Raw genomic sequence first — 16,257 nt, forward strand, 5'->3', positions numbered from 1 at the left:
TCAACTTTTCCCTTTTCTTGCGAGGAATCCTATTCGGAATAAGGTAATTTCCCTTTTAAAAAGGGAAACGTTGACAGCTTTGGTTCAGAAGCAGTTTATCACTGAGTGCCAAATGGAGTGACATTCCCAAAGGCATGTGGTTAGCCACTGTTCTGGATTAGGCAGATTTCAGTCTGATCCCACAGGGTTCCTATGTACTCTGTATTCGTAAAATAGCTTGCCACCTTTCTCAGCTCAATTCCAGCAGATGCTCTTTGTAGAGAGCCAGTATTAGATGAGATAATTAGATTGGACCAGTTACAGGTAGGTAGCCGTGTTGGTCTGCCATAGTCGAAACAAGACTTAGTGTCAGTTCCCTACTCAGGCATTAAATTCACTGGAGTTCCCTACTCAGGCATTAAATTCACCGGGTGAGTTTAGACAAGTCATACTCATGGCCATTTTGAGAACAAAATGGGATAAGGCACATATGTGGTGGTCATTGTAACCAGTAACTTCCTGTGAGATTACCTGCTCTTTCCCCATTTGTGTTAGCAGTATGTTGTGTTCCACTTCTCAGTTTACAGAAAGAGGACTTTCATAAGGACTTTTGTTTCTTACATATTTGTTGCCTCTAGCAACTAATCTTTAGTCATAGTCTTGAGATTTTAGCTGGATCTGCTGGTAAAATAGAACTGACAAAGTTTTGCAGACTTTACACTGAGTAGTTGATTTCTGTGAAGAATCTGAGTCTGTGTGTGCTCATTTTCAGGCTTTTTCTTTAAAGGTGGGGAATAGCAGTAGTTTCCCACCATTGCCCCAGTTATGTATCAACTTGATATCGCACCTTTGATTTGAGAATTTCAGGATTGGTTTCAACAGGACAAATAAGAAAGCAAGCATTACACCAGGACTTATTTTCCTAACTGATTCCTTGTTTTCCTTTTACTAACTAGCATTTGGTCTGGTATTGCTTACAATTTCCTTATTTTCTTTTGTAACCAAAACCTGGACAATGTTGATTTGACTGAACTGGATTCTTTTCCTGCCCCCCGCCAGCACTGTTATCTATGTCATATAATAAGAGGTTATGATCTTGGTTATCAGTAACTTGATCATGTTGAGTGAGGTTACTTGTTACTTTATAATTCCTCAAAGAAAGGAATAATTTGGCAAAAAGAAGAAAAACCACTACCACATGATATGGTGATGACCACCAACTTGGATAGGTTTAAAAGCAGATTAGACAAATTCATGGAGGGGATAGTCTTACTAGTCGTGATGGTAAAACACTCTCCGGAAATAGAGTGCCTCTGAATATGAGTTACTGGGGAACAACAGCAGGAGAGGGTTGTTGCCCTCTAGTCCTGCCTGTGGGGTTAAAGTAAAAAAAATAATATTGCATATGTATTACAAACATGGAATTTTATTCCAACCATTAAATGTAAAACTGCACTCTTGTAGCCATATAAATACCAAGTGCCTGTTAAAAACATAAACATTAGTGTACTTTAATAATAAAGGTAAAGGTAAAGGGACCCCTGACCATTAGGTCCAGTCATGACCGACTCTGGGGTTGCGGTGCTCATCTCGCTTTATTGGCTGAGGGAGCCGGCATACAGCTTCCGGGTCATGTGACCAGCATGACTAAGCCGCTTCTGGCGAACCAGAGCAGCGCACGGAAACGCCGTTTACCTTCCCACCGGAGCGGTACCTATTTATCTACTTGCACTTTCATGTGCTTTCCAACTGCTAGGTTGGCAGGAGCAGGGACTGAGCAACGGGAGCTCAGCCCGTCACAGGGATTCGAACCGCCAACCTTCTGATTGACAAGTCCTAGGCTCTGTGGTTTAACTCACAGCACCACCTGCGTCCCTTTAATAATAAATAGGTATAAATTCAGAAGCCAAAACCGAGGGTCAGCTAACCATTGTGCTGGTTGCAGAAGCCTGCACAAGGCATTCTGCAAGCACAGCAGGGCTTTATGTCTCTCCTTCACCTATGTGCCTCCCGTAGATCCTCTCTAGAGAGAGTCAGGAAAACTTCCAGAACTGTGCATGAGGGAAGGAAAGGGGAATTTTTTGTTTGGCAACCAGAAATGCTTGCACTGACAGAATGCTTATATTAGTGCAATGTTTAATTGCATCCTATGTAATTATACTTGTAAAATGTAAATCTGCACATTGAAATTACAACTTGAATGTGAGCATAAATGCTACATCTACTTTGTCTTATGTAAAACAACCTGCTGTAGAGATAGAAAAGGTCCAACCTGAATTTCCAGTATTAAATAGAAAGCTGTGATTGACTGCGATTTTGTGTGGATGAATAGAAGAGCATCGCGCTGTAGTTGCATTTCTGTGATGAAAGCTTTATTTTTCTTGCATTGGGGTTTAGAGCGGTAACACTTTTGATTTAAAGCAGAACGATTGGTAAGGATTGTGTGTAACTCTCTCCTTGCTCTTACCACTTTTGCCTGTGCTGAATTGTGAGTGCACGGCTTTGCCCTCATCATTTTTAAGGCACCTCTCCCAGGAAGTGAGAGGTGCATCTCCTATGAAAGAAGCAGTGGTGCAGCTCACATTCTGAATCCAACCACTTTTAGTCTTGGAGGCTGCTAGTTGGCCATCCATTCAAAGAGATGTGACCTACAGGCTGCTGTTCAGCCTTCACCATTCCCCCCCAAAAACCCCAAGTAGAATTTGTTCCTTTTCCATTGTTGTTATGCTATCTATATCTCTGTTAGGTGCCCTAATGTAGAATATTTCATTAACACCAGAACAGTCCTGGCAGCATTGTGTCTTGTCTTGCAATGCAATGTATTTGCCAAGGTAAATGCATATTTTTTATTAGTTCAGAAAGGCAAGAATTACTGTTTAGCAAATATTAATGGGTAGTATACAACCAAGTCATACTCAATAGGCAATTGAAATGTAGGCTCGTTAGTCATCATGATACAACTCTTATACAAGAACAAAGTTGTTATTTTAAATTGTTTTTAATATTGTATTTTAAAGCTGTAACTTGCCCTGAGACCTTAGGGTGAAAGGTAGGTAATTAATAATAATTATTATAATGATGATAATAGTAATGATTGCAAAGGCACAGAGGCAAATACCGGGACGTTCCATTTTATTTTATTTTCCTAAGGCATTAAGGAGTCAATGGAAAGGGTCACCATCCTGATAATATTACCTGTCACTTTGTAGGTACATCAAACTGCAAAATGGCTTATGTGCATTGCTGATTTCGGACTTGAATAACCCAGATGGTAGCCCTTGTGCAGTGTCAGAGGATGAGGATGACTCTGAGGAAGGCACGGATGAAGATGATGATTCTGGAGCAGAAATAGAAGATGACCAAGAGGGATATGATGATGAATGTGGATATGATGAGGATCTTGATGACCCTGACAGTGAATTAGAAGAGCTAGGAGAGAAAGAGGAAACAAGGAAGAGGAATAGCACAGAAAAACAGGTATGGTTTGAATAATGATGACTGACCATGAGTGGTTTGGTGCACAGGACAAAAAACCACATTGCTACTTTTGATATTTTATTCATTTCTGTACTGGAAACTCATAAAATACACCTACAGGATGTATAAAATTCCAGCTAAAACCCAAACAATATAACAAATAAATTCCAAAGAAAACACGTTAACGAAAGAGAAGTTCAAAGTGAGTCCTCTCACAAGAGAGTTAAAAAAACCTGATAAATCATTTTCAGAAGAAGTCTTGCCATAATACCGTATTTTTCGCCCTATTGGACGCTCCGGCCCATAGGACGCACCTAGATTGGGGGGGGGGGGATAAAGGGGAAAAAATTACCCCCCCCCGGTACAGGCTTCGCGCCGGGCTCCGGAGGGTTGCGCGGAGCTGCGCTGAGCCCCGGAGCGCAGGCAGCTCTGCGCAACCCTCGGGAGCCCGGCGCGGAGCTTCCTGAAGCCTGTATTCGCCCCATAGGACGCACACACATTTCTCCTTCATTTTTGGAGGGGAAAAGGTGCGTCCTATAGGGCGAAAAATACGGTATGTTAAGTTGGCAGGTTCACTTCAGAGTTGCAGAAGAGAGAGGCTTTTGGCCCTCAGATAAAGACACTTTTGTGTCTGCCTTAAACAGATTCTTAGGTCATCCTCTGCAGTTTTACAATTCAGATTGTTTTCTGTCTTGTATAGAATTGAACAGTGTTTACATCACTTTTCGTGATTCCCTTGCAGAATTGTTTTATAGTGGGCAATTTGGTAATCTTATAAGATAGTAATGTTTTTTTCTTAAAATGCTGTTCTTTTTTTTTTCTTTTCCCAGTCTGCAGCTGCACTTTGTATAGCTGTTGGCAGTTTCTCTGACCCTGAAGATCTGCCTGGGTTGGCACATTTTCTGGAACACAGTATGTTCTTTCTTGTTAAATGTTACCTTGCTCTGTTTTAGCAAAAATTAAATTTTCTAGTTTTGCATCTGTGGAGCTCTTTGACATTAAACCCTGATAATCAGCAATGTAGGAGTCAGCTGCATTATTTTCCTGCTTGCATATTTGCAAAGTTAGATATGATATGTCCATAGAATAATGATAGAAAACCAGAAGTTGCCCTGCTGATCTAAAAAAAAAAAAAAAGTTTGTCAAACTTATGCAACTAGTTATTTCCATTTGTTTCCCTTTAATACGCCCAAACTTCTTTTTGAACTCAGGGAATTTCAAGTTTTTGCCATTAGAATTAATACCTGTCTCTTTAACTTTCATTTTTTCTCCCAGTGGTTTTTATGGGCAGTGCAAAATATCCAGATGAGAATGGTTTTGATGCATTTTTGAAGAAACATGGAGGTAGTGACAATGCTTCAACAGACTGTGAACGAACAATATTTCAGTTCGATGTACAGAGGAAATATTTCAAGGAGGCTCTTGATAGGTATTTTGATTATTCTGAATAAAAAGCTGGATTTACTGCTTCCTATTTGAGTAGTTGCTGCTTCTGCGTTTGATTTTTTTTCCAGTTTTCAAGTAGTTTTCAACTTTGGATGGTATCCACTAAGTCATACTCAGAGTAGACCCATAATTGCATAAATTAGGCTGCAATCCTACCAAGGAGTAAGCCCCATTGAATTCAATAGGACTTACTTATGGATTGCAGTAATGACTAACAGGTCTATTGGTTTCAGTAAGTATGCTCTGACTCTGACCTAGATACTTCCCAAAGGTTGAAACACTTCAGGTAAATATTAGTAAAAAATATGCTTCATTGAAGAATGATATATTTTTAAAGGATGTTAAAAATAAATAGTTCTATGGGGTACAATTACATTGAGTACTGAGACTTTTGTGGATCATTTGCCTTAAGAATTCATTTTTGGCAAGAAATATCATTCACTGCCAACATTGGGTCATAAAATTCAAAAACGAATTCATACCAATCTAGATTTTTATTAGAGCAGATAACCAAGACACACATCAAAGCATAATTTCCATTGGGAATAAAAATGTAACAAATATTTTAAGCCTTTGCTTTAAGAAAGAAGGTTTAACCACAGACGCTAGAAGAACTTTTTTAAATGTTATTACTAAAACTTGAACTTGGTAAATATTTTAAATTGCAACACTTGAAAACTTGTGCAACTTGTACAAGCCTGTCAGACTGCCTGGAAAAACATACGTCCAATATTTTTCTGTTTCAGGTGGGCGCAGTTTTTCATTCACCCTTTAATGATCCGTGATGCAATTGATCGGGAAGTTGAGGCTGTGGATAGTGGTAAGAATCCTGATTTCTCTTGTCACTTTATATTTAGTTTTTTGAAAAAACAAATTTTTGTTTGGCATAAAAGTATTGAAAGCATCTTTCATGAAGCAGGGCATTTCTACATGATTTTAGTACCCAGAGGTCACCAACGTGGTACTTACGGGCCCACAGGTGCCCACAGAGGCCTTCCCTGGCACCCACAGGGTCCCTTCCCCAAGCATTCTGTTGTGTGCTTGGTTGAGGGTTGCATATGATGCCCACAACAGTTTCTCTGCTTTTCAAATTTGCCCATGGATTCCAAATATTCCAGACAAATAAGATGCATTCTGAGGTTTTCAACAACTTACATAGGAACTTGAATTTCTAATTGATTACTACCTGTAGTAAAGGATTCACAGTATCTTTTTCAGAAGTTCATTTTAACTTGGAAAGGAAGGTGGATCTTTCAAAATGGACAGACAAGTTGTTGATGTTATCTTATTACATATATCCAACTTAAAATGTATAAAGGAAAAATTCCTCATCTCATCACTTAAGTTGACTAGAAGCAGGTATTGTAAAACCTGCATATTGATCCAGTAAGGGCATTTTCCATACAGGAGCTGACTTATGTTTACCACTCATTCTCTTGAATGGGTCTTATGCATTCAGAAGGGTGCTGTAGATGATAAAAAAGCACCCTGCATTAGGCAGTTAGAGCAGCATGTTGCTGTGATTGATTTTGAGTTGACTCTGTGTACATTTCCATCAACCACATGGCTGACATTGTCAAAGCGAACCCTCTTCAGCCAGGGGATCTGCAGGATTCTTTATAGCAGGGCCCTTTACTAGTTTTGACTGTTGTTCTTTTTGATGTAAAAATAAACACACAAGCCATGCATAAAAGCAGTAAGCTAGGTTAAGTAGCTTTGGCAATAGTCCTTCTGATCTGTTCGTGCTGTTTTGAGCAAATGAACGTTTAATGTGCATGGCTTTGTTATATTCCTATAGTCAAAGCTGGTTTGGAGGTCTATATTAGTTAGAATCTGAAAACCTTTCTATTAAACAAACAACAGAATATCAGCTTGCAAGGCCCTCTGATGCAAACCGAAGAGAGATGTTGTTTGGAAGTCTGGCCAAGTCTGGCCATCCCATGAAGAAGTTCTTTTGGGGTAAGTATTATTTATTATTATTTTAAAGTGTTTCTATCCCGTTGTCCAGCTGAAAAGGCTCCCAGAGCAGTAAAAAGGAACACAGGTCCTACCCTCAGGCATACCACCTAAAAACAACACAAAGGAAAAAGGGGGAAAGAGTTAAAAGCAAAATTAGGTACCAGTTCTTAAAGTTACAAAATTATTAGCAAAGGTAAAGGGACTCCTGACCATTAGGTCCAGTCACAGACGACTCTGGGGTTGCGGTGCTCATCTCGCTTTATTGGCCGAGGGAGCCGGCGTACAGCTTCCGGGTCATGTGGCCAGCATGACTAAGCCGCTTCTGACGAACCAGAGCAGCTCACGGAAACACTGTTTACTTTCCCACTGGAGTGGTACCTATTTATCTACTTGCACTTTGACGTGCTTTCGAACTGCTAGGTTGGCAGGAGCAGGGACCAAGCAACAGGAGCTCACCCCGTTGCGGGGATTCGAACCGCCGACCTTCTGATCGGCAAGCCCTAGGCTCTGTGGTATAACCCATAGTGCCACCCGCATCCCTTGCGGGTTCAGTCTGCAATGGTTTAGGGAAGTGAGGAGCTAAAATGAGCAGGCCTCTCGATTTACTTAATAGTTTTCCTGCTTCCCATCTCTCTCGGTAATGGAATGGCGGCTGCTACTAGCTTTAGCACAAAGGCTAAATGAAAGTTCCCTCTGGTTGGTCTTCAAGGACAGTCTCTAAAAAACAGCCAGAGTTTTCTCTCTTTCCTAATCTCAGTGCAGAGATAGAAACTCTACCTGCTCCTTAGATTTCTTTCTGAAGATCAGGCAGAGCACTTTCATCTCCTTCCTGTGAGCTGGTGGGCCAGGTATGGCCTGCAGGCTAGTCATCAGTGGCACAGAGAACCTGTTGGATCTTGTATGGTGATAGAGAACACATGTGGCCAAGTTAGTGCAGTACACTGAGAAGATGACATAACTTGTTTCCCACAAGCTGTTCACACACAGATTATCCTGAACCTCGTATGTGGGTGTTGCAGAGATTTCCTGTCCTCTCTCATACCACTTCTCTTTGAGTCCCACCATAAGTGCTTATGTGTTGATGTTCTGCACAGCTTGTTCCAAGCTGTAGGCAGGGAGGAAGGAAGGCACATAGTGGGCACGCAAGCAAGAGGAAGGATAGTGAGATGAGGGGGATACCACTTTGTTGCAGCTTAAAATTTATTTTTCAGCAAGTTGGGCGAAGGAGGAAAAACGTGGACTGGCAAGATATATATTAATCTGTTAATGCACAGTATGTTTTTAATGACTTTTGCTATGAGAACTATTAGTTTTAATTATAACTAATTTGGGGGAGTGGGAAAAACATTTTTCGCCTTTGAATTCCTAGTAGTTACTTTTGTAACTACTTTTGTTACTAGCAGAGCAGAACCCTATTAAGCATTTGGATCAAAAGCATAAGAATTTTTAATAATAAGCAACCTTGGTTTTCAACATTATTTACAGGTAATGCAGACACGCTGAAACATGAGCCGAAGCAAAATGACATTGATACTTATACCAGGCTGAGGGAATTCTGGCAGCGCTATTACTCAGCTCACTATATGACTTTAGTTGTGCAATCTAAAGGTAACATCTGTTAATTTGAAGCTACAGGTGCAAACTGTGATACACTGCCTTGATTATTGTCTTTCAAGAGCTATAAAAACTCTTCTGCATCTGCTGGTAATGTAAAGAATGCCACAATAGTTTACATTTCTAGTCAGAAGTAAGTCCTGTTGAATACAGTGGGGCCTGTGCCCAGGAAAATGAGTAGGGTTGCAATTGTGTACAATGAAAGCAAGCCCCACTGAATCAGGAGGTATTTCTGATCAGCTATACATATGACTCTACTAAAATTAAAACAAAACTAGATGTATCTAGCTAAATATTTTCAATCTTCTACTTCTGAATTTAAATATTGAGTTCATTTTGATGAAATAGGTGTTCTTCAGAGGAAATAGGTGTTCTTCAGAGGAAAATAGAGGCTTATATTTTGGACCTAGCAATTCATATAAGTTTCATTAGTTGCATTACATAACCCTCTTTTTGCTCCTTATTAGTCTAAATGAAGTTCACAATATTAGATAATTTATTTCTCTTTGTAAACAAGGCTATGATTTATCTTGAGCCAAATACAGTGGTGCCTCGCAAGACGAAATTAATTCGTTCCGCAAGTCTCTTCGTCTTGCGAGTTTTTCGTCTTGCGATGCACGGTTTCCCATAGGAATGCATTGAAAATCAATTAATGCGTTCCTATGGAAACCGCCTTCAGACCAGGTCCGGAGACAGTCTGTCCCCCGACCTCTTCTGAAGGCTGGGGGGGGGGGGGGACAAGGGCTTTTCTTCCCACCCCCAGCATTTTAAAAAACCCCAGGACAGCGGAGGACTTCTCCGCTGTCCGGGGCGATCTTAAAATGCTGGCGGGCCGCATTTTAAAATCGCCCGGGACAGCGGAGGACTTCTCCCTGTCCGGGGCGATTTAAAAGCCCCGGGGAAGGCAGGCAGGGGGGACAAAGACTTTTGCCCCCCGCCAGCCTTCAGAAGAGGTCCTGGACCTCTTCTGAAGGCCGGCGGGGGGCAAAAGTCTTTGCTCCCCCCTGCCTGCCTTCCCGGGAGAGCGGAGAAAGGCAGCGCGTTTCTCCGCTGTCCCGGACGGCTTTTGAAGGCAGGCTTTTGAAAGCCGTCCGGGACAGCGGAGAAACGCAGCGCGCCATTCCCGTTGTCCCCCGACTTGGCTAGAAGGCTGGCGGGGGGGAGAAGCCTGCTCCTCCCCGTCGCCAGCCCCGCAAACTCGGGAGACAGCGGGAGAGGCGCAGCGCGCCCTTCCCGCTGTCCCCCGACTTGGCTAGAAGGCTGTGGGGGGGAGAAGCCTGCTCCTCCCCGTCGCCAGCCCCGCAAACTCGGGGGACAACGGGAGAGGCGCAGCGCGCCATCCCGCTGTCTCCCGACATGGTTTGGAGGCTGGCGGAGGGCTTCCTCCTCCCCCAGCCCCGCAAGCTCCCAGAGCGATGCCAAAGCTGCGCGCAGCTTTGGCATGGCTCTGGGTCCCGTTCTGGGGGAGGGGGAAGCTCGGGCTTCCCCCGCCCCAGCCCCACGCCTGGCGGTGGGGGAATAAATTTTTTTCCCTTTATTTCCCTCCACCACCACCCCCCCGCCAGGCTTCGGAGCAGCTTTCCGAAGCCTGGCGGCAGGAGGAGGTCTCTCCGCCCCCCCCCCCCAGGCTTCGGAGGAGGTCCGAGGACAGTGGGGAAGACGCGCTGCGCTTCCCCGCTGTCCCGGAGATTTCCCTATGGGCTTTCGTCTTGCGAAGCAAGCCCATAGGGAAATTCGTTTTGCGAAGCGCCTCCAAAACGGAAAACCCTTTCGTCTAGCGGGTTTTCCGTCTTGCGAGGCGTTCGTCTTGCGGGGTACCACTGTACAGTGTTTTCTGAGTTTCCAGTAACACAGACTTGGCATGTGAATTTTCTCTGCCATTACTGACATTTTAATGATGTCTTTTTCTCAGTAAGGATAAAAACCTGCCCCTCCCTTCCCAACCCTGCCCTAAGGGGCCAATCTGTACATGCACGACATACATGGATGCTTCTTTAAGTGTGGCTGCCATCATAAGGAGTATTTCTATGCTGCCAGAAGCATCTATTGTGGAGGCTGTTTCAGATAGCTTTTGGGCGCGGCCCATATCACGGAGACCAGCCGTAATTTTGTTGTGTGTAAGTTTTAACTGATACAACCAGCTTGGGAGGTTGTAAGAATGCAAGCTCAGCTGCCACATATGCCTGATATAGGAAGCAGAAATTGTACTGGTGCAGCCACACCCCAAAATAATCCAAGTGCCAAATGCATGTGCAGTTTAGGTATACTGAGAGAATTGAGCCTTTGGGCCTACAGACTTTATAATGTTTGCACCTCTTCTTTAATTAGCTGATTGGGTTCTTGAGAATGAACAGGTTCTCCAGCTTACCTTTGTTTTACTGAGAACAAGCCTTTCTTCTTCAGTGAATTGGCTGTTGAGCTTTTTCTCTCTCTCCCTTTCTCCCTAGAAACCTTGGATACTCTGGAAAAATGGGTGATTGAAATCTTCTCAGAGATTCCAAATAAGTAAGATTTTTCCCCCCTCTACCATTTTTGTCATAAGTAAGATGTAAAATTATATGCACAGTTCTGCATTCAAGTCATATGAGAAGACCACAAATATGATTTCACCTGTTTATCCCTAAACTTTCCCTGCTTCTTACCCTTTCCCCTTCTTTCCAGCCCTGCGTCTTCTTCCTTCTCTTTCCATGTCATTGCCTGTTACTGCTTTTTAATTATAAAAACTAATTTGTGGCATAATTTATATAGAATATGTTGCTGTGTGGTGTTGGCTTAAAGGAATAGCATGCCTGACTGGGGGTTGGGGGGAGTTGAACAAGCATGCTAAGGTGATAGTTTGACTGGCCAGATTGAATGATTCACCTCCTCCTCCTCCCTTGCACTGATGTGGGTACTCTCCTGACCCTCAGAACCAGTTTTGAGGGGTGTTTGCAGGGAGCGGGTAGGGAAGCCCTATTGCACAAGCATACGCCCTTGTGCGTGGCTTCCACTATCAGAAGTCATTAGTTGAAACCTACTTTAGGACTTGGGTCTCCTCTTCTAACGTACAGAACGAATGCTTAGCACAAATTTGGTGGGGGTTGCTATGCCAGTGCCGGTGCTTTGAATATTTAATAAAATAACAAAGTTGTTCTGTTTGATGTTTTAAATTTTGATTTCTCTATTTTGGGTTCAAAAAAATAGGGGTCGTCTTATACATGGGGGTGTCTTATACATGGAAAAATACGGTAATATTTTTAATGAGCATGTTAATCCCAATCTGTAGATACTGGTTCATAGTTTTCTACCAGACATACAACACAATAATCACCTGTTGCAACACGTGCAACAGTCCCTGGAATTGGTACTGTTCACGCACTGAGTGCTGGGTACAGAAGGATATATCCAGATTAGTCGTTGATACACAGGATTGTGATGTGATTTGGGGAGCGTCCTAACGGAATTAGGACAATGATGCATAACTTATTTTCTTTTGTTCTTAAAGTGATTTACCAAGACCAAATTTTAGCCACCTGACAGAACCTTTTGACACACCTGATTTTCAGAAACTTTACAGAGGTGAGTAATGGGAATGAATAATTCCTATAGTGCTAACGGTTAAGAATACATATTGCATTCTAAACTTTGTAACTTTCAAAGTTTAAAATACTGCTCTTTGCACTTATCTTTTTGAGAAAAATTATTATGAGAAAGTTGATGAAGGCAGATAATTATGTTTTTACATTTTACAGTAAACATTTCTTTATTTTTAGTTGTTCCAATCAGAAAAACACACTCTTTAAATATCACTTGGGCTCTTCCTCCACAAGAACAACATTACAGGTAAATTTTAAACTCTTGTTATGGTGGAACCCTTTCATGTGGGTACCAGGAAACTGAGTTAGTTGAACAAATTAAATTGTTGATAAAAGAAAAAGCAGCCACTAGTGGCTTTCTGCTGATAGAAGGGGCTCCATCAGCAAAATGTGGAGAGAGAAAATTTTAGACAATCCCTTTGCAGTGGTCTGTGCTCCCTCTGAATCTGCTCTAGAGGGTGGGGGGAATCTTGAGCAGATTTGGGTGGGTACAGCAGACAATTGTCAAAAATTGGCCCCTTCCTTGTTCTGTTGATGGATTCCTTTCTGTCAGCAGCCAAGCACCACTGAATACCACACATAGTTTATGGTAGCTGTAGTAGTTTGTAATGTGATCATCACTAAATCCCAGCATTTTGGATATGCTTATTTTACTTGCTAATTTGTATAATGGCTGGAAACCAATATTTTCAAGGCATGTTTTATGACCTCCATTTTTAAACTTTCCCCTCTTTTTTCAGGGTCAAACCTCTTCACTATATTTCATGGCTGGTTGGACACGAAGGCAAAGGCAGTGTTCTTTCATTCCTTAGAAAAAAGTATGTATGAAAAAATCAGTTTTAATAGTTAATTGACACATTTAAAAGATATATATGCCATGTGCCTTTGCTTCGGCTGGGGAGGGCGGGATATAAATAAAATTTATTATTATTATTATTATTATTATTTTATTATTATTACTTGTGTAATGCAGACAGTTGAGAAACATGTCAGCTTAGTTAGTGACCAAGTTCAACATGTATTTGTTATAACCCAAATACTGTGCAACATAAACATTGGATAGACTTGACATGAGCATTTTGAAAAGTTTCTCCATAGTGCCTACCCTTTGCTTATATTGTGATTCCATCATGTGAGGAGATGGAAAAATCAGAAGTTGGTAACTCCCTATTCCATTGGGGCAGGGGGAGTGATACAAGCAACCCTTTACTCGCATAGATTGGACTATGTTGCTGCTTACCCCAGCCTAGGTTATTAGTTGAAATATGTCATCTATTCTGCATGCTAAAGCAGGGGTGGCAAAACTTCCTCTTGCTAAAAGCCAGAAATATATTGGAAATCTGTATCAATAGCTCTATCTTTGATGTGTTAATATTTTCTGATAGATTCTGGGCTCTTGCATTGTATGGAGGAAACGGTGAAACAGGATTTGAGCAGAACTCTACATACTCTGTCTTCAGTATTTGTGTGACTCTGACAGATGAAGGTTACAATCATTTCTATGAGGTAAATTTGAGCTCAGCTTGAAGTGTTTGTTGTTCTTGGTTATTGCAGACAGATACCTGAATGTGCTTTGTTTCCATTTTCAGGTTGTTCACGTCGTATTCCAGTATTTGAAAATGTTGCAGCAGACAGGACCAGAGCAAAGGTAACTAAGGCCTGATTCTAGTGAGCTGTCGGTGTTACTGAACTTTTTTTATTCCTAAATGTGAGCAGAAGTAGCAGGTGGGAGGAAATGGTTGTTAAAAAGAACTGGAGGAATTGGAAGTCACCCTAAAATGTCAACCCCGTGAAAAAGGAAAATTAGCTATTAAGGTGGTTGACGATTTAAGAATTGGTTTAGGGCAGATCTTTCCAAACTTTTCATGTTGGTGACACACTTTTTAGACATGCATCATTTCACAACACAGTAATTCAGTCTTACTAGCAAACCAGAGGTTAAACAAACCCATTTCCAGCCACGGGGGGAGCGTTCGCATGACACACCTACACATAGCAGTCAACACACTAACGTGTCGCAACACACGGTTTGGAAAACTCTGGTTTAGGGGAATATTCACTATCCTGAAACATTCTCTCTATGTGAAGTATTATTAGTTACTATATATACTGCTTTTCTATATAAATTTATTTCAAAGTGGTTCTCAAAAACTTAGAAATACATAAAGAGTACATTGTTATCCATGTCATCTTCCTAATAAAAACAATACGGAACAGTTTCATAAGAGATACATAATAAAACCTCAGTATTGATACATCAAAACAATTCATTAATAATTCTTTGCTAATAGGAAGCCAGTAAGAAAGCCTCTGACCTAGGAGGTGGTAGCAGCAGAATGAATCTTTTTAAAGAGCTGCAAAAGGAAATGGGGTCGGCCCTCAGTCCCATGTTAAGATGGGAAATGCCAAAATGTTTCCTCTGGCCTGTTGGTCAGGCTGCTGAGAAATAGCCTTAGAATCATAGAATTGTAGAATTGGAGGGTCATCTAGTCCAACCCCATGTGGTGAAGGAATCTTTTTGAATGTTTGTTCTGAAACCTTGTTTCTGGAAATGGTTCCTTTCTTGACAAATGTGACTGATTTATTGAGAAACATATGTTATCATCCACAGAATTTGGGAAGAAATCCAGAAGATTGAAGCTAATGAATTTCATTATCAAGAACAGGTATTTCCTCAACCTTGAATATTTTCAAACACCATTTTATAGCCCATCATTTTATCTTGGCTTATGGAAACTAATAATGGCTGGGGATCTCATTGTGGTGACTATAGTAGGCTCATTGCTAATTTTAATAATATGGGATTATTTTACTGAGATGCTTTTGAAACAATCATGATTTGTGATGACTTTCTGCTTTTGAAGATGTGCATCTTCAAACTTCAGAGCTAAGAACTTGAGTGTGGAGACCTGTTTAGGAGCCGTTCAAATGAATAGCTTTTTCCAACATGAATGAAACTCTAATCTTCTTTTTCTTAACTTTTATTCTTAATGAGCCCAATGGGGATTTCAAGGAACAAGTTTTCTTGTCCAAAATCTACATTGATTTTTGCAGTTGTCATGCATCTGGGAATCAAATGAATTGACTACTGCAGAAGATTGGCACAACTGCCAATGCACATTTGGAAAGCAGCCAAAATCTAGGATTCTTCACTAGTTCCACTTGATTCTTGGCACAAAACAACTGCAAAAGTCAGTGCACAATTGTGTGGGGAAACTGATGACCTGGATTCACCCTTAAGCTTAACCAGAAGTAAGGTTAAGGGGGGAAATGTTCAAATGATCAGATAGTGAAATAGAACTGTTTGTTTTACAGACTGACCCAGTTGAATATGTTGAAAGTATTTGTGAGAATATGCAGCTGTTTCCAAAGGAAGACATTCTGACAGGAGACCAACTTCTTTTTGAATACAAACCAGAAGTAAGTGCACTCTTTAGGTCTTGCTTCTTACTAGATGAGATGATTAAGAAACCAATTCTACCAATTAGGGAATCTTCTTTTCAGTCCTTCACGCTCTGCTTACAAAGTAGTAGTAGAATAAAGCTGCTTAATTTTGCACAAATAGGGACACATAAGAATATATTTGAATCCTTCATCTTTGCAGATCATTGCTGAAGCTCTTAACCAGCTGACACCTCAGCGAGCCAACCTTATTCTGCTTTCTGCTGCCCATGAAGCTCAGTGTCAGCTGAAGGAGAAGTGGTTTGGTACACACTACGGTGTTGAAGGTACAACAACTTCGAGTCTTCCTCAAAGGAATTTCAGAGGTGGAGGGAGGCTATGGAAGGAACTGCATTGTGTTAGGTTGGAGTGAGGTTGGCCTATAAGTCACTAAGTCTCCTAATAATCAAGGAACTTCAGTGCCACAGGTGGTGAACTTGTGGCCCTCCACATGTTTGTGAATTCTGGCTCCCACCAACCCCAGCCAGCCTGACCAATGGTTAGGTACGATGTGAGTTGGAGGGCAGTGAGAAGATGACATTTCTGTCATGGTTAGCAAAGAATGACATGTTGGATCTATGAATGGTGAAGGATTATGTCTAGATCAGGTGTATGAGTTCCTTGCTGCTGCTATGGTGTGGAAATCTGGGGTGTGCATTAGAGAAGAGGAGGATAGGAGCTGTGTGCCCTGTCAATACAGCTTTTTGCAGCTGTATTTTGGGTGGCACTGTGGGTTAAACCACAGAGCCTAGGACTTGCTGATCAG

At 41.6% G+C, this 16,257-nt stretch overlaps 1 protein-coding gene across 1 annotated transcript in view; it reads left to right on the forward strand.

Annotated features, from left to right (window-relative positions):
• NRDC (nardilysin convertase) overlaps positions 1 to 16,257 on the forward strand; it is a 32,171-nt gene that overhangs the window by 1,086 nt on the left and 14,828 nt on the right. The window contains exons 2-16 of the mRNA XM_028733499.2: positions 3,189 to 3,456; positions 4,287 to 4,368; positions 4,732 to 4,885; positions 5,649 to 5,722; positions 6,766 to 6,861; positions 8,347 to 8,469; positions 10,923 to 10,980; positions 11,960 to 12,033; positions 12,228 to 12,297; positions 12,791 to 12,868; positions 13,436 to 13,556; positions 13,640 to 13,698; positions 14,662 to 14,716; positions 15,366 to 15,470; positions 15,655 to 15,778. Coding sequence (XP_028589332.2) covers positions 3,189 to 3,456; positions 4,287 to 4,368; positions 4,732 to 4,885; positions 5,649 to 5,722; positions 6,766 to 6,861; positions 8,347 to 8,469; positions 10,923 to 10,980; positions 11,960 to 12,033; positions 12,228 to 12,297; positions 12,791 to 12,868; positions 13,436 to 13,556; positions 13,640 to 13,698; positions 14,662 to 14,716; positions 15,366 to 15,470; positions 15,655 to 15,778 — 1,541 coding nt within the window. The remainder of the gene's footprint in view (positions 1 to 3,188; positions 3,457 to 4,286; positions 4,369 to 4,731; positions 4,886 to 5,648; positions 5,723 to 6,765; positions 6,862 to 8,346; positions 8,470 to 10,922; positions 10,981 to 11,959; positions 12,034 to 12,227; positions 12,298 to 12,790; positions 12,869 to 13,435; positions 13,557 to 13,639; positions 13,699 to 14,661; positions 14,717 to 15,365; positions 15,471 to 15,654; positions 15,779 to 16,257) is intronic.

The sequence above is a fragment of the Podarcis muralis genome, chromosome 5 (assembly GCF_964188315.1).
Source record: "Podarcis muralis chromosome 5, rPodMur119.hap1.1, whole genome shotgun sequence".
Lineage (NCBI taxonomy): Eukaryota > Metazoa > Chordata > Lepidosauria > Squamata > Lacertidae > Podarcis > Podarcis muralis.